Source organism: Macaca nemestrina, chromosome 1 (genome assembly GCF_043159975.1).
Source record: "Macaca nemestrina isolate mMacNem1 chromosome 1, mMacNem.hap1, whole genome shotgun sequence".
NCBI classification, from domain to species: Eukaryota; Metazoa; Chordata; class Mammalia; order Primates; family Cercopithecidae; genus Macaca; species Macaca nemestrina.
Window position 1 is genome coordinate 81,901,418 of NC_092125.1, and position 17,958 is coordinate 81,919,375.

The 17,958-nt window shown below is 48.1% G+C and overlaps 1 protein-coding gene across 1 annotated transcript in view; it reads right to left on the reverse strand.

The window, feature by feature from the left end:
• The window catches only part of LOC105478189 (calpain 8), a 74,911-nt gene that overhangs the window by 25,602 nt on the left and 31,351 nt on the right, over window positions 1–17,958 (reverse strand). The window contains exons 3-10 of the mRNA XM_011735284.2: window positions 13,058–13,176; window positions 12,407–12,540; window positions 11,385–11,553; window positions 10,196–10,279; window positions 7,554–7,639; window positions 4,922–4,996; window positions 4,023–4,183; window positions 741–916 (exon numbers count right to left, since the gene is read on the reverse strand). Coding sequence (XP_011733586.2) covers window positions 741–916; window positions 4,023–4,183; window positions 4,922–4,996; window positions 7,554–7,639; window positions 10,196–10,279; window positions 11,385–11,553; window positions 12,407–12,540; window positions 13,058–13,176 — 1,004 coding nt within the window. The remainder of the gene's footprint in view (window positions 1–740; window positions 917–4,022; window positions 4,184–4,921; window positions 4,997–7,553; window positions 7,640–10,195; window positions 10,280–11,384; window positions 11,554–12,406; window positions 12,541–13,057; window positions 13,177–17,958) is intronic.

The following is a 17,958-nucleotide window of genomic DNA, read 5'->3' on the forward strand; positions in this document are numbered from 1 at the left end:
AAATTGTTTTTAAAAACAACCACCATAAGCCCCGCTGGAATTTGCTAAAAGAAGTCTTTGCCTGTATAAAAAAGTGGATTCCAACTTGTTTCTGGCTAGACTTGTCAAGACACAAAGGTCTTACTTTAATATATCTGTGAGGCTGTTAAGTCTGTAGAGGGGTGGCTGCCAGGAAAACTGGCACGTTAGCCAGGGACTGCAGCGTGAGCCCAGAGTCAGCTGTATTCCAGAGTCCAGAGACACCAGAACTGAAAACGGGCGCGTGGTTTCCATCACCCCAGCTCATGCCCTGTGTGCTCCAAGTGTCTCAAGGCCTCCCAGGGAATAGTTGTCTTTGGCTCCCATATCCAGCCTCCTTCCCTGACTCAGTGATGCCCCTCATCCTCCTTGTGCCACCTCAAGTGCCTTATGCCCCCATGTTCTTGGCTCTTGTCCCTGGGGAAGCCTGTACTTGGAAAAGAGTCCAATGAACACCTGTACACTGAGCCCTCAATGACAGGCAAAGGTTAACGTGTCACACATCTCAGTGTTAGCAGCAGAGACTTAAGCCATAGCAATGAATCTCTAATTGTGGAATTCAGGCCTCAGTAAGGCCACTGGGATTGTTATAGAGGGGAGCAAGGACACTTCTCGATTAGGAATACTCCAGCAATAAGAAAGATGTGCTACAATGACTGGCCAAGATATTCAGCCCCAAAACATCAAGTGAGTAATGAAGGACAAACCCAGCACAGCAGTACCTGGTAGACAGCATAGCCGATGCTAAGCATGCCCTGTCCTATCCTCTTCCGTCGCCTGCGATTTTTCTGCATCAGACCCAGCAGCACTGTACAGCAGGGTTCACCAATGCTCTCCTCCTGGTCTTCATCCACTTCATCCAAATGGATTTTGAACTGAGGATTGGTCCAGTAAGTGGCTGGAAGTCACCCAGGTGATGGTGGTTCCCCATGTAGCGGGTGAGGAGATGAAGAAGAATAAAGTAAAAGGAAGAACCTTGATCATCCCAATGAATGCACAGCTCTGTCCAAACTGTGCCTAGTAAGCAGGCCTCAGAAAGTGTCCTTTACAAGGTGGTCAGGCATTTCCTCCTACCTCCCTACACATCCACACACACAGACATATCCCATCGCATTTGGAAATGTGTGCTTGTCCGTTTGATCAACGAGGAGCCCAGAAGCGCTTGGCTGGGACTATTCAGGATCCCGTGATCCGAGGGCCACACTGGGCAGCACTGCCTCCAAGTCTTCCTGGGGAAAGACTTAACATCACCTTGCTCTCAGCACTTGACCTGTGAAGGCAAACCCACCTTCTGGAGGAAGGGAGATCTCTGGGTAAAAACCATGTCCCCAGGACAGAAGAGGAGAAAGTCCCAGAAGAGACTAGCTACGAAAGAGGTCTCTGCCTGACACTATCAAGACAACTGCTCTTGCCATCTGATTGACACCTATTCTCCCTCTGAGAGGGCCCCAGCTGCAGAGCACAGCTGGCAGCACCCCTGAGAACTAATCTGCCGTCCATCACCCCAGGGTCCTTACAGGATGGCTTCAGTGTCGCAGCCTACTGACGAGACACACTTTCTTCAAGAGAAAGTCATTTAATAATGCATGAGGAATCACGATTGGCAGTTAAGAAGCAGTCCTGCCACACCACCTATGGATATTGAAAAAGATTCCTTCATTTCAAAGATGGCTTTTTAAAAATCTCTCAGAATAGTAAGTACACAAGCCAAGCCACAGAGAGGTTAAAAGGATCATCCAAGGACACGCAGCAAGTCTATGACAGAGTCCAGTGGCAGAGCATAATTGCAGAAGACATGCCTGACAGGTGTCTCCACTCTAGGGCCTCAACAATTTCAATAATCATGTGCCCTGGTGGAAAAAAGAAGTGGAAGGGCGTGGGATTTTTCCTTACATCCTTTAAAGAGGAGTCTAACTTGAAAAATAACAAGGCATTCACAGCTGACCAAGAGCCATTGATTATCACTCTTCTTTACAGTAGGATTTCTTATTCAATTCCACCTTCCCAGAATCCCCAATTCCAGGTTTGTTTGTTTGATTGATTGATTGATTGATTTTAGGGCTCAAGTGTATGGATTTTAAAGTCAGATATCTGTGGATTCCAGAGGAGACAGAAAAAATTCCGTAATCGCCTATACTTCCATCACTACCAAAGGGCAGGAACTATCCATGTCTTCCTGACAGCTAGTTGGCGGCAAGGATGGGATTGTGATTTGGTGTTTGCAGATACCTTGGGCACCCCCTACGGTTCTGAGCTCCGAAAATGATCCATGCAAATCTCCTACACATTTTCTAAGAGCTTGCTAATGGTGAACAGATTTTAATTTCTCCCAAATGCAACATTACTGCAATCCATACATATTTTGTTTACTCCTTAACAGTACTGGAGGAAGAGAATGGGCCATAAAACAATGTGTCCCGTTTACATAATGCTACACAGTTTACAAAGTGCTTCCCTACACACTGTGTTCCAAGGCTCACAGTGACCCAGTAAGGTTCAAAGGTCGAACCCCATCTGGAGGATTAGGAGACTGAAGCTCAGAAGAGGGAAATGCCCTTCCCAGGGTCTAAATCAAACAACAAGGGCAGGACGTGGACCCCTTTCCTTCCTCTCTGTTTAGCACTCTGGTCATAGCTGCCTGAACTGGGAGCTTTGGGTTGGATGGGTGATGAAAGAAGAGAGAACTTGTCAAGATCCAGCATTGCACCCAGGTGGGGTTTTATTCTAATGCTGCTTCCCTAGCACTGAGCACAGCCCTGCAGTGAGCTCTGTTCAAGAGAAAAAAGTGACTGGCCCTGCCTCATGTGCTTACAGTTTAAGTCAATAAACACATCAACAGCAAACCAGGCAGGGAGCATGGGGAGCAGGAGGTGAAAAGTAGAGAGAGCAGGATTTGCTTTTCTTCATTTCTGCTTAGAGATGTGGGGCTGTTTTCCCGAGTTTCTTCATCAGGTGCTGCCTCAGCTGATTCAACCTAGGAGGAGCCTACACAGGGGACACATTAGTGATCTTCTGTGAGCCAGGAAAGCTTCCCACCTTTCATCAGGTGAGGACCCAGGGTTAGTGCGGAGGCCATGCTATATGCCTATACTATCACCATGCTATCTCCACCAGGGACTGAGTCCCCATGACATGCATGCCCTGCGTGTGGCCACCATGGACCACGCTGTCTTTGCCCCTCCACCTCCAACTCAGGCACAAACACACAGTGAAACAGCAGCTCTAATGGATGCAGTCTATTGAAACAGCAGATGTTGTACCCGTGTTCCCCTAGCACACCATCAGCCACTCTGTCCCAGAGCTCAGCGGGATGACTGTTAGCCAGCTGGGTTGGGGGAGTGGGGAGGAAGGGGCAAAAACCCAAGGGAAGAACAGGAGGCCTTAGCATAAGGTGCCAAGAGCAGCATTAGTGTGGAAAGCGCGTCCTTTGGAGGAGGGGAGGGTGGGCGAAGCAGGGATGGTTTGAACACACAGTTCAGGCTGCAGCTGAGCGGCTGCAGAGCCACTGCCCACCCTCACAACCCTGGCCCCCAAGCCCTAGGAAGAAGCAGGACCTCCAGAGGGTGCCCAGAAGTCAAAGAACAAAGTCCAAAGGCTTTATCCAAAGATTAACATATAGGGCTGTGCACAGCGGCTCACAACTGTAATCCCAGAACTTTGGGAGGCCAAAGTTGGTGGATCACTTGAGCCTAGGAGTTCGAGACCAGCCTGGGCAACATGGTGAGATCCTGTCTCTACAAAAAATTTTTTAAAAAATTACCCAGGCCTGGTGATGCGTGCCTGTGGTCCCAGCTACTAAGGATACTGAGCTGAGAGGATCACTTGAGCCTGGGAGGCAGAGGTTGTGATGAGCAGAGATCGCACCACTACACTCCAACCCGGGCAACAGAGCGAGGTCCCGTCTCAAAAAAACACACAACATACCAACAAAAAATTATATAAAGTGACCCAGCTCAGGGAGGATAAGCTGGAGGAGGTTGGGCCGAGGCAGCCCTTCACCTTACCTGGGTAGTTCTGGCAGCCCCCAGCTGTGGAGCCGCGGGTCCAGCGGCCATTGAACAGGACCAGGTTCCATTTGTGCACCTCCTCACTACTCAGAGAGTCCGGGGACAGGTTGCAGATCTCCAACCGAGAGAATTGCCTCACGAAATCTGAAAATGACATCCTGGGGGCAGAGGCCCCAGAGGGCTCTCAGTGAAGAGGGCTGGGTTGTGATTAAAGGCACGCATACCGGGCACGGGAAGGAGCCGTGGCACAGGCCCTAGAGGCCGTGGGCTAACTTGATCTTTCCTGCAGCACACTGATCCAAACACGCAGAGATGACGGTCCACATTCTTCACTAGCGCTAGCTTCTTGGCTCTTATAGGGAGCCCCCCTCACGTATCTTAACAACCAAGCAAAGGATCTGAACTGTAAACTGCAAAAGACCCCAGGAGGTCATCTCAACAAAGCCTCTGCCTCTAGATTGGGTTAAGTCTAAGCTCACAAGAGGTTTATTTTTGTTTAATTCAGAGTGATGTACAGTTAAGTCGTACCATATTCAAGGAGTATCCTTATTATCTTCCTTAGCTCACTAGCAAAGGAAGTTATCCCATATTGATGGTAGGTAAATCTTAGCTTAAACAGATAGAAGCAGTGCTCTCAGTTCACTGGAAAGATAGTAGAACTGAGAAAGACGGGCTGATAGTTAAGCCAGGCTGAGGGCCCAGATATCATGGTTTCAGAGCTTTAGACGTGCTGGTATAGAGGTGGAATTTTACCAGGACAAAGGGAGGAGAAGAATGAATTCATCATGGTCAGGAATCACGTTGCCTTCCTGGAAGACCTAGAGACTGGCTGCACCCACATCAGAACGGAAAATGGACCCATCACCAATGGGACAGCGCTTCAGCAGAAAACTCACCAGAATTCTCCATCCTCAACTTTCTTGTCCAGTTCTTCCTTCCGCTGGGGGTCTATATGATTCCACTCTGGTGCACTGAGGGGAAAATAAGCAGAGGTGGTCGCTTCTGAGGGGTTCTACACACAGGGCAAGTGTTTACTGCACCCAAACTTCCCCCTAAGAGCCAGAAACAAAATACCAAAAGCACCGCATGCAGACAGAAAGGCAAGATAGACAGTGTGGGGTGAGCACACTGTCTAGGGAAGGGACACAGACCCAGGACATGGACTCCATGGGTACTAGCAGGATGGCCTTGGACATACGACAGGAACATTAGGGCTCAAACATTATTCTCTAATTTTTACTCTCCAGACACATTTGACATTTCTAATTAAGACTCCCAGGCCCCTGTTCTCAGGAATGGGGAGGCACAGGAGAGGACATGGATGAGTTCTTGTCACTAGAAAGGCAGGCACTCCAGTACCCATTAGTCACTTGTCACTCTGGCTTATCCAGCAGTCTGGGGTGAATATGCTGACAGAGTCTAACCGGCTCTGGGGACATGGACTTGGTTCACTTCCTTCCACCTGCAAGAATGATCATCCAGCCCAGTACTACGGCAATTTCCCAGAAGTAACGTCAACCTGTGAGACCTCCTGCTGGTGGCCTTTCAAGGGGAATATCCATGCACTTTGTTCGAATGCCATCTCCAGCTTCCTGACCTTTACAAAGTTAGGTTTTCCTGAAATAGGTATGTGACATCTAAGTAACAGAGCAGCAGCAAGATCCATCTTAAAAAATAAAAATAAAAAAAATAAATCCCTGCTTGAATACCTTCTGCAAAACCTAAGCACCTTCTCTCCCCAGCATAAAGCTGTGGCGCACTCCAGCCCAGCCTCTCCCTCCAAGCTAGGCGTTAAGACCCCGGGGCTCAGCAGGACAGTTCCCAGGGCCTCTTCAATTCGCTGAAACATTAATTTGATTAAAACCAAATCTCAGAATGTGCTTGTTATAAACAAAGATTAGGGCAGGAGTTGGAAAATTCTAGATCTGACCTACTGCTCCAATTGGTTTTTGGTTTTTTTTTTTAACTTTTTTTTTTTGAAATAAAATCTCACTAATCCCTGAGCTGAGCTTAGGGACGTCACCTTAGAGATTCAGCGCCCTCCTTCTCCAATAGCTGATACATGTAACTATCCCAGGTTGCATCTCCAGTTGGTGGGGCCTCCAGGCCTTGACAGTCACCACCTCCCACCTGCCAGGCAGCGGGTGCTCAGGGAAAGGAGAGAAAGTCAAACAAGCCCTTTGGACAGCTCGGTAAATGACTTTTGGTAAGAATGACCCAAATTCAGGGTTTCAATTTCACATAGCCCTGTCATCCTTTTAGGGAAGTTGGCGGAATGGAGGTTTTGGGTTTTGCTCAAACTTAGGCAGTGGAATGAAAAATCCTTCCTACAGGAAGCTCATGTGTGGCCCTAGAGACACGTGTTTCTTCATGACACAACCCTGAAGGGAGTTACTACCCCCTGTGCAGTCATGACCAGTCATGATGCTGTGATTAAATGTGGCGATGCCCTTCGAGAGCCCTGGTGGCATCACAGAGTACCGACAGCACTTGAGGATTAAGGATATATTGGGAGGGGGCATTATTGTGACCAATTTCATTTCTGGTGGTTCTTTGTCCATGAGACTGGCTAATTATTATTATTATTATCATTATTTAAACGGAGTCTCGCTCTGTTGCCCAGGCTGGAGTGCAGTGGCACAATCTCAGCTCGCTGCAACCTCCGCCTCCTTGGTTCAAGTGACTTCCAGCTAATTTTTGTACTTTTAGTAGAGACAGGGTTTCACCATGTTGGTCAGGCTGGTCTTGAACTCCTGAGCTCAAGTGATCCACCTGCCTAGGCCTCCCAAAGTGTTAGGATTACAGGCGTGAGCCACTATACCCGGCCGAGACTGGCTAATTCTAATTCCTCCCCCACACTAACCTGCCTCCCCCAGGCCAGCTGTGCTTACTGGACAGAAACCATCCTATGCTTTCCACCCTCCTGCATCATGGGGACATAGATTCCAGGGCACAGCTGTCCTGGGACATCACCACCTCTGACCGACTCAGCAAAGAGGCCTGCCCAAGAGGAGTCTCTCCAGTCAGTGATGAAACCTGCACAGGGCAGGAGCGAGTGCCGCTGCCTCATTCATCACTGCTGCCAGGGCCCAGGGCTCCGAGGGTCAAATTTCATTTTCTCAGCATCCTTGTTTCTTCTTGGTGCTGAGGGGTTTGGCCTTTGTCAGAGTGTCCAGTGTTTGTGGAGTGGAAAGAAACAGACTGTGAGTGATCGATTTGACCTTTGGACCAGCACGGTGTGTCAGGTAAAAAAACACAAAAACCTTTCAGCGCGAAGCAAAATTCCACAGAGCCGCCAAACTTTCAAATGCCAAAGCAGAAAGCCAGAATCGAAGACTACAGCCCAGTGGTTTTTATTTTGCTTTCCTCAGCCTGGATCCATTTAATACTCTTTGCTGAACACACTGTGTGATCTGCAGACAGGACGTGCTGCTGAACTCACTGTGACATCGATCTCATAATTGTGTGTTTTACACGACACCCTTCCGCAGAGGGAGAGAGGATTGGAGAAGCAGGGAAAAAACCTACTCATCGCTCCAGGCTCCCGACCACTCCACTTCACCCCATGGATTCCTGAGTCTGATCAGCCTCTCTGGATGGCCCTGGAAATCCACCTGCAAATTCCACACAGAAAAGCAGCTGAATTACTATGTTGCTGTTGCCTTGCAGGCATGTCTGCACCTGAGAGGATCTGCACTAAATTGTTCAAATGTTCCTAAAGGACCACACTTTTATTTTCCCTTAACGCATCTTTTCAGGCTTGAGCCAAGTACTCTATTTTTCATAATTTGTTTGAATAAATGAAGAGTGAGTCTAACCCAAAAACAAGCTTATGTCTGCTTTAACTCAGATTTAGATTTTATAGTTGACTAAGATCGACTGAGCTCTTAATACATGAGGCCTAATGATAATAAATGCCCTCCCAACAAACACCAAAGCATGGCAGTTAACATTTATTGAGCAGGTACTATAGATGAGGTGTTGTGCTAAGCATTTAAGATGTGTTATTGCCTCATTTAACACTCACGACAATCCTGAGAAGATAAAGAATTATCTTCATTTCATAGCTCAAAAATCTGAGACTTAAAGAAGTTATGTTATCCAAGATTATCTAGTTAGTAAGTGGTGATCGCAGGCTGGGAACCCAGGCAGTCTGTCTCCAAAGCCCACACTCCTAAATCCACATATACTGCTTTCCCCTATTTATTGAACACTCAAGCATAAGCCCCTTGCGCCCTGCACACACACCTGCATTCACATATGCACACACCAACTGCATAAGCTGTTAGGTCCTCATTGTCTTCATTTCCTGTGTATCCCCCAACTCGCCTAGCCCAATGTTTACATGTATATGTTCAATTCCCCTTTATGAGATTATCTTCATTAAACAGCGTATTTGGGCCGGGTGCAGTGGCTCACGCCTGCACTTTGGGAGTAATCCCAGCACTTTGGGAGGCCAAGGCAGCATATCACGAGGTCAGGAGACTGAGACCATCCTAGCCAACATGGTGAAACCCCGTTGCTACTAAAAATACAAAAAAAAATTAGCTGGATGTGGTGGTGCGTGCCTGTAATCCCAGCTACTCAGGAGGCTGAGGCAGGAAAATCACTTGAACCAGGGAGTCGGAGATTGCAGTGAGCCAAGATTGTGCCATTGCACTCCAGCTTGGCAACAGAGAGAGACTCCATCTAAAAAAAAAAAAAAAAAAAAAAAAAAAAAGAAGCGTATTTATGAAACACAAACACATGTAAAGAACATATATTTCATTTAACACTATTTATTTATTTATTTGTGAGACAGGGCCTCTCTCTGCCACCTAGGCAGGAGTGAAGTGGTGCGATCACTGCAGGCTCAACCACCCGGGCTCAAGCGATCCTCTTACCTCAACCTCCTGAGTAGCTGGAACTACAGGCACGCTCTACCATGCCTGGCCTATTTCACTTAAATAAATAACAAGAAGTGGGACATTCACTGCATTTCCCTTTCTGCCTTGGCCATTGGGAAGCCCAAAGCAAAATTAATTTCTCAATTATAGCACTGCCTTCAGCCTGGATTGATGTATTATACTGTATGGTTTTATTGTGTCTATTCTTTTAATGGTAAACCATCAGCTGGGCATGGTGGCTCAAACCTGTAATTTCAGCACTTCGGGAGGCCAAGGCAGGAGGATCGCTTGAACCCAGGAGTTCAAGACCAGCCTGGGCAACATAAAGAGATGGTGCCTCTATGAAAATTTTTAAAACTTAATAATTAGCCAGGTGTGATGGCACTTGCCTGTAGTCCCAGCTACTTGGGAGACTGAAGCAGGAGGGTCACTTGAGCCCAGGAGGTCGAGGCTGAGCCAAGATCATGCAACTGCAGTCCAACCCAGGCAAAGTAGCAAGACCCTATCTCTAAATAAATAAATAAATAAATAAATAAATAAATAAAATAATTGTAAGCCACCTTAAATCCTTTTTGAAAGAAGACACAATGTAGAAAATAAAAATAATGAATAGTATAGCCCTTGTTTTTTCCTTGGGTTGGAGAGTAAGGAATACTTGCTTGCCTTTCCATGACTCTACTCCCCACTAAAAGCTGGGACTACTGCCCCTTTTCCCATTTGGGGATTCTGTGAGTTCCCACTGTTTTGCCCACACAAACATATTTTTTCGAACGTCTGTAGAATCTAGCTGAAAATCTCTACAGCTTTCCTGGCCTCATCTAAGGAGAGGGCTTGCATTTAGTTAAAACCCGTTGAGCAAAAGCTCAGAGAGGTTATGTTGTCCATCTTCAAGTGAGTAAGAGTCAGAAGAGCCTTTATTTATTTTTTATGTTTTAGGGGGAAAAAATTACTTTTTTGTAGCGATGAGGTCTTACTATGTTGCCCAGGAATGGCCTTGAACTCCTGGTCTCAAGTAATCTTCCCACTTCAGACTCCCAAAGTGCTGGGATTACAGGTATGAGCCACCACATCTGGCCAGAAGAGCTGTTCTAATGAGCAAGAGCTAATGCACATCTGTGGTATCGGGGTTCTGCACAGGCGGAGTGTACCCCAACATGACAGTGAAGCTCAAAAGCCAATTCTGAACCTTCTAGTAGTAATCACCTCTTTCTTCCTGCCAGGATGGCTTGGATTCATGGAAATATTATCACATGTTACCTTCCCCCTACACACACAAAATTTTACCTCTTCAACTCCAGTGACAGAGTATGCGTGACTCTTAACCAACTTCCGGCTGGTGATGGCTTCTGCTTCAGCTGCACTGGAGACCTAGGTAGAGGAGAAAGTTCATTCAGAGTGGCTGACCCTTACCTCTCAGTGGCTGTCCATAGAATGCTTTCCAAGGACACACTACACAGCCACTGGGGGCTTCAGCGTGGGACTAGGGGTGCAGGAGTGGCAATGAACCTCAGGTAAATAGAGCCATCTCCAATCAGACTCCCTCTTTAATTAGGCCTGCAGTTCCAGGCCAGTGCAGGTGCCTGCCAAGCCTGAAAGACAAGTTACCAGCCTTCAAAATGCCACCAAGAAACTGGGAAGTCATTTATTCTCTAAGAGTGACCCCCGGCTGCCTGAAGAAGGCTAATTCTCCATGCTGATGGCTCTGGACAGGTCCCAGTCCTCCAAGGTTCTCCCTGAGCGGACTCCTCATTATCCTTCCCATTTCCTCAGCACGCTGTCTCCCATGCCCCGTGCCACCCCTCCACCAAAAACACACGTCTCCTGCTGGGGTTTGCAGAGAGAGGAAAAAAGGAGGATCTTCTCACTTTGTCCTTCACATTTCTAAAATCACCAGGTGAGGACAAGAGAGGAAGACAGAGCAGCCAGAAGGCAGCTGGTCACAGGAGCCTGAGGTGGTGATAGGACCTCAGGGCTGGGGGCCTCCACCCTCTGGTTTCCACAGCCACCTTGGAAATCCACACAGCTCAGCCTGGTGTCCGGCCACAGCCTCTGGTTTCAGAACTTCTCTTTTCTTCAGGGATCTCAAGATCCATCAAGTATCATCAAGTATCACATTTGTTTTCCAAAACCTCAAGATTATTTAGCAAAAAGGACGTAGAAAACAGGTGGCCAAGGATCCAGGGATCCTAAACTATGTTCTTAGGGCCATTCCAGCAGTACTGAAGGGGCTCTAACAGCGAGAGGGAAATTGGGACTCCTGCAATGCAACTAACCCCAGTTCCTACCTACCAATTAGGTCTACCAGCCCCTACATGTGCAGGCCTATGTGTCACCAGACTTGCCCACTAAGCCCCAGACTCTGCTCTGACCCAAAGCCTTCCTATGCCTCTTTCCCGCTGTCTCGTCCCTTCCCTACCACACAAGGGGTGGCGGTGGTGGGAAGATGGGGCAGTACACAAGCCATATGCCTCACATCAATGGAGCAGCCCAGCAGAGACCCCGCACGGAGGGCCTTCCTGATGATCTGATATAGATTGGCTGGTGGTTTCTTCAGGTCATAAAACTCAGAGATGCCACCTGTGAAATCCTCAAACCCCTCCACTGTGGAACCTCCAGCGAGAGCCTCATAACAACCATTGAGCCTATTGGAAAATAAAGAACACATGCCCCATTAGCACCCCCAGCAAGGAGACCCAGGGATTGGGGACTGGGACAGTGCTAGGACGTACTGTGGCCTGGAAGATAAAGGAGGGCTCTTTGCCAATTTTGCCTTTGGGCCAGGAAGGTGCTTAGGCCACTGTTTCGTGTGCCCAGCTCAGCACTTCACTAGAAACTGACCTCAGCCAACCTCTCTCCAGCCACCCTCTCCTTTACAAAGCCAAAGGCAATCCCTCCAGAGCTGGCCCCAGCTGCTTGGGTTTCTGGGGCTGGGGCCACAGATGGGGAGAAGGAGAACTTTCCCTCAAGGCTGAGAGGCATCTGCTGAGGCTTACTGGGAAATAGGACTAGAAAGGAACTGGGGTTGCAGAAAAGGGTATCAGTAAACAAATGTAATTAAAAGAACCCCAAAGAAGGTTTTGAACATCAAACGCCGGTGAGAAGAACTCCTGAGGAAAGAGCAGACACTTTGTTGAGTTTGCTATCTAGTACATTTGTTTTATTATTCTTCTTCATTCTTTCAAACATTTACATTGCCCCAGGAACCTACCTTGGGATTTGAAAGAGGAAAAACTCAGGCCCAGAGGAGCAGGGAGGCTCGCCCCACCACATACACATTCACCCGAGGCAGAGCTGAGATGCTAAACTCCCCGCCCAGATTTCTGTTTCTCTTAGTTACTGAAAAGTGCTCTCTCTCCAGCTCATGGGGGTCTGGATGCTGGGAAAGACGTGGCCATGACGCCCTGAGTTTGGGGTGGGGAGGCAGACATTGGGGGGACAGGTGAGAGCTTTCAGGGAGGCTCTGGTGTCTCCCAGCTCCTGGCTTCCCCCACTTACTTGGCATAGGCTTTCTCCAGCAGGGCACTCCAGAATTCATTGCCTTGCTCCGAGTGTAGGAAGAGCAGCTGTCCATTCTTGGTGGGCAGCCTGTCATCAATGACCACTTCCACCCACTCTCCGTACTGCCAGAACTGGGGAGAGGCGACACAGTGGCAGCTCACATGAATAAGCAGATGTGTAAAGGGAGTCCCTCCAGGGGACCTCACGTGGGGACTCTGTGCCATCAGTGTTCAAGTCTTGGCTCCGTAGGAGCAGGACCTGTGTCTGCCTTATCTGTGCACATAGGAGATGCCAGATGAACCCGGGAACATCTAGTCTAGGGTCTGCGTTTGTGCACCAGAGAACTTGCCCAGCGCCACCCAGTGGCAGCAGGAAGTGATTCAGACCCACACCTCCTGACCCTCAGTCCACAGTGCTTTCCTCAAGGCCACCTGGCCTGGGGGAGCTGGGAACGGGGTGGATGTGTGGATATCTGGATGGATGCATTGAAGCAGGTACTTAGACTGAAATGTGCATCAGAGTCACCTAGAGGGATTGTTAAGACATAGATCACTGTGCCGCAAACCCAGAATTTCTGATGCAGTGGGTCTGCGGTGGGACCTAAGGGTACGGAAAGCAGCGACAAAGGGCCTGAGCAGAGCATAGTACCTGAAAGTGAAAGATTCCCGCATAGTTCTCCTGGAAGTTCTGGTCCCTGGGGACCACCCGGTAAAGCAGCTCTTCATTCAGGGTCAGGGAGGCAATGGCAGCCAGAAGCCAGCAGTCACCTGCACAGTGTCACGGGGGACACAGATTGGTCAGGCCCAGCCTGCAGGGGCCCTGCGTTCTCTGACCCTGTCCCATTTAACCCAGAGTCCACGTTGCCCCATTCCCTTCTAAGTCAGGCAGAGTCTTCTCCTCCGGTGCTGGAAATGCACCTGCAGCCATCAGCTTCCCCTGCCTCCCTGGGATTTGTTTACTGGGAGTCCATCCTCTGCTCCTCCCTGTGGCTGCCCCTCCCCCACATGCTGATCATTTCCCCGCTCCTACACACTCAGCCAGTGGAGTGGAAGAGAAAAGAAAACAAAGAAAAAAGAAAAGAAAAGAGGAGAGGAGGGAAGGGGAGGGGAGGGGAGGGGAGGGGAGGGGAGGGGAGGGCAGGGAAGGGAAGGGAAGGGAAGGGAAGGGAAGGGAAGGGAAGGGAAGGGAAGGGAAGGGAAGGGAAGGGAAGAGAAGAGAAGTCCGTTTGGCCCCTTATTAGCAGCTCTGATTAATTTGGTTGAGGGAAACATTGAAGCTGTTAATCCAATCTACGATGTGTACATGTAAGAGTGTGTGTGTGTGTGTGTGTGTGTGTGTGTGTGTGTGTGTGTTCCTTGCCCCTCCTGACCTTGGATAATGGAGAGTTGGCTCTGCATGGTCTGTTTACAGTATTGCCCTTTCTTGTTTCAGAGTTCACCAGGAGAGCCTTGATGCCTCGTTGCTTAAAACTCCCTTGAGATATTGCTTAGCATTAAATCATCATAATTTGAGGCAGAAGAAATAAAAGTCAAGAGAGGTTACAAATCCTGGGGTTTGGTGTTGGTCACATTGGAGATTCAAGGAAATGCAAAAGAAAAAGAAAACCCCTTTCTGTGCAAGTTGGGACCCATCACACTGATGCCACTGAGTGGTGCTTCCCTGGGAGGCATCATTGTCCCTTGCAGTGTCAACTTCAAAAGAAGCAGCATGGGCTCCAGGCACCGCTGCCTACCTTAGCATCCAATGGTGAATCTATCATCTTGGAAGTGATGTAACTTTGCTCACGTCTACTTATTTGCTTATTTCACATCAACCTCTGAGGTCTCAGTGTCCTCAAGTGTGCTTTTCATCGTGTGAAAGGCTATTGCATCTTTCTGGCCTAGTACTGCTTCTTTCCACCTCCACTGTAGATCCCTAGCTCTAGTAGTCTAAGATTTGGTGAACAAGTCCCTATTTCTCCTATTCATTCCATTCAAACAGCTCCAAAATCCTGCCTGTGCATTTCAGCCTTTATCTTTTCCATATAAAAGATCTGAATCTTTTCAATGTGTGTTCAGATGTAAGGCCCTTCAACCTTTTAGAGACCATCTGTGGACCTTGTCTCACTCTAAGTTTTCTTTTAACACTGTGGCCAGAGCTACATACATATTGTAAGTGTGAACACATTATGGTTTTCTCAGAAAACCTGTTGCCTGAGCAAGCAGTAAGCCAGGAACCCACATCTGAGGAGCCATCACCTTCATCATCACTCAGAATTGCTGCATCACCAGGTCGTCCTAGAAAGCCCCGGCCTCTGTCTGCCTGGATCTTTCCCAACAAAGAGGTTCATGATCTGACCCCAAATTAATTAATTCCTCTCTTTCTCTCTCTCTCTCGCACTCTCGCGCTCTCTCGCTCTCTCTCTCTCTCTGTCTCACACACACACATACGCATTTACTTTCTTTTTCTTCTAAGAGACAGGGTCTTGCTCTGTTGCCCAGGCTGGAGTACAGTAGCACCATCATGACTCGTTGCAGCCCCAACCTCCTAGTCTCAAGTCATTCTCCCACCTCAGTCTCCTGAGTCACTGAAACTACAGGTGCATGCCATGCCTGGTTAATTTTTAAAAATTTTTTCATAGAGACAGGATCCTGCTATGTTGCCCAGGCTGGTCTTGAACTCCTGGACTCAAGTGATCCTCCTATCTTAGCCTCCCAAAGTGCTAGGATTACAGGTGCAAGCCACCATGCCTGGCCATATTACTTTTTGAAGAGCTTTTCTGATCCAGGAGGCAACCTGCTTCCTGCCTCACTCTCTCACCAGGCTCTCCTTCACAGACAAACACTATCTTCCTAATGGCAACAGGGCTCCTAGGTGAGACTAGACCTGGTAGTCGAGGGAAACAGAGTTAATGTGGTTGGACTGGCATGAGTTATGTTGCTTCTCACCAAAGAAGCCTCAAGCAGGGCAGTATCTTATTAAAAGGCAACTTCCAAAGGTTGAGCAAAATAACAGAGTTTCCTCCTCCCACCCAACTCCTCTCAGCCCAGTTTTCTTCTATGAACACCTGTGATCATGTCACTCCCCTGCTCGAAATCTTGCAACTGTCCTCCATTGCTCACCAATGAAATACAACCTAACAGGGCACCAACACCCTTCACAATATGACTCCAACCTACTTCTCCAGTCTTTTTCCTATTACGCTCCCCGCTATGAATCTAATCTCCCAATCAAACTTGGATATGTACAAAACATACCCTGGTCTTTTTCATTGATGTGGTTTTTCTTGTTTGTTCCCTCTGCTTGCAAACTTCTTGCTGAATCTTACCCCTTCTCCATGAAGCTTTCTCTGATACCTCCTACCCTCCAGCCAGAAGTCACCTCTTTTTTGTATGTGTCCTAAAGACCTTATTTACGCTTCTCTTGCAGAGTTATCACAAGCTGCCTCAGATCACGATTCACACCCAGAGTGGCCTCAAAACCCCATTTATGCATCAACTCCTTGGCAGAGCTTTCCTTACCCCTGCCACTGGCCTGTCTCACCGGCGCCAAGCCCTTCCTCTTCACACCTCTCCAGCAAGTTCTAAGGCCACTTGAGTACATCTGTTTGTCTCTCTCCCCATCGCTCTCTCTCTCTCACTCTCTGACCTCTTCTTGCAAAGCAGCAATGTGGATTCACTCATCTCGGCATCCCCAGCAGGCGGCTGACACATAGAAGCAGCTCAACAGATGTTTGATGAATAAAAACAAATAAGCAGATGACCACATGAATCAATGAATCATATTTTGTTCTTCTGCAAATCTCCAACAGCATCTTACATATATTTGCACCTCAACCTCCCAGGTCTGTAGGGAAGTGACATTCAACAAGAATCTGCATCGAACCTGACAGATTTCACTTCCACCAGCATCAGGCAGTGGGAGATAAACAAGGTAAGCCAAGCACGGAAGCCCAGTCTTCTGGGGAGTGAAGGGGGGCGACTGCTCTGTAACACGTCTAAAGCAAGTGGCTTCTCAAAGAGATCAGAGCGGCCATATAGCCCTCATTACTGGGCGTGGTCCTGGTTCCCTTCTGATGTGAAGGTTCTGGCTCCCTGTCTAAGCTTCTTCCGACAGCCCACCCAGAGCACTCCCTAGATATTACAATTCAAGTCACGGCAACAATATGTCCCTCTGTTGCTGACATCAAACGAGGTGGCCCAGCTGGAGGAGAGTTTAATTTTCTCTTCATCTACCTCACTCCTGACATTTCACAGGGTCTACCCGGCTCTTGCAAGCAAGCACAGAGGCTCGAGGAGATGCCGTGGCTGTGTAGGCTTTTGGATCCTTGTCAGTTACTGCATGAAGTGTGAATGGATTGTCATGACGAGAATGCGTTTTCAAAGGAATATGTCCAAATGTGCTTCCCTTCAGAGTCCTCTGGAAGATGGACATTTACTCCGTTGTTTACATTTCAGAAACTTGTTTGGGGACCTGCCAGCAGAAAAACAGCTTTGATCTTGGAGCATAGGTTTTGTTTTGTTTGTTTTGTTTTGTTTTGTTTTGTTTTGTTTTGTTGTTTTGAGACAAGATCTCCCTCTGTTGCCCAGATGAGCAACCACAGCTCACTGCAGCCTTGACCTCCTGGGCTCACGCAGTCCTCCCACCTCAGCCTCCCAAATTGCTGGGACTACAGGAATGTGCCACCATGCCCAGCTATTTTTTAAAAATACAGAGATGGGGTCTCACTCTGTTGCCCATACTGATCCTGAACTCCCAGCCTCAAGCAGTCTTCCTACCTTGGCCTCTCTAAGTGCTGCAATTACAAGCATGAGCTACTACACCTGGCTAATTTTCAATTTTTTAAATTTCAAAAGCAGTCAGGAGGCTTTGAGATACTAGTTAGGTGGTGAATAAGGTGGACAAAAAACACTGGGAAATACCTTGATAGACAAGTCCCTCCTCCCAGCTACCTTCCAGCTAGCGCTGCTCAGGAGTTAGTCCTCACTCATGCGCTTTAAGCAGAGATGCACTCCGTGGGAATTTAGGGAAGGTTTCCATGTCCTGATGAAGTGGGGCAGGCTTGGCTGGCAGTATTTTTTGCCCATTGCCCTTCCCCCTTGTCCCCATCTGGAAAGTTCACATTGTGCTTGGAGGTGCAGAGCCAGCTTGCAATCCCAAGGCTGCAGGTGCAAGATGAAAGTCAGCACAGGAGATTGCAGAGCAGAGCACAGTGTGAGTCTAGCTCTCCAAGGGCATTATTAAAGTTATACTAGCCCCGGGCTATCTACCTCTAGTTTTCTTGTTATAAAAGAAGAACTTGCCCCCTATTTGTCTGAACCACAACAGTGGGTTTTATGCTTCTTGTAGCCGAAGGTTTTTCTAACTGATATTAGAAGCATGACTACAGAGTGATTTGGTATGCCCCATAAATTGGCTCTGAAAAAAGAATTCCACAAAAGGAATTCCAAAATAAGGTTGGGAATAGCCTTTCAAATACACACATTTTCCCATGCACTGGGTTAAATTTATTCTAGGGAGACTAGAAGACCTGAATGGGAATGCCTGTGTCTGGTTCCCAAATGGAGATA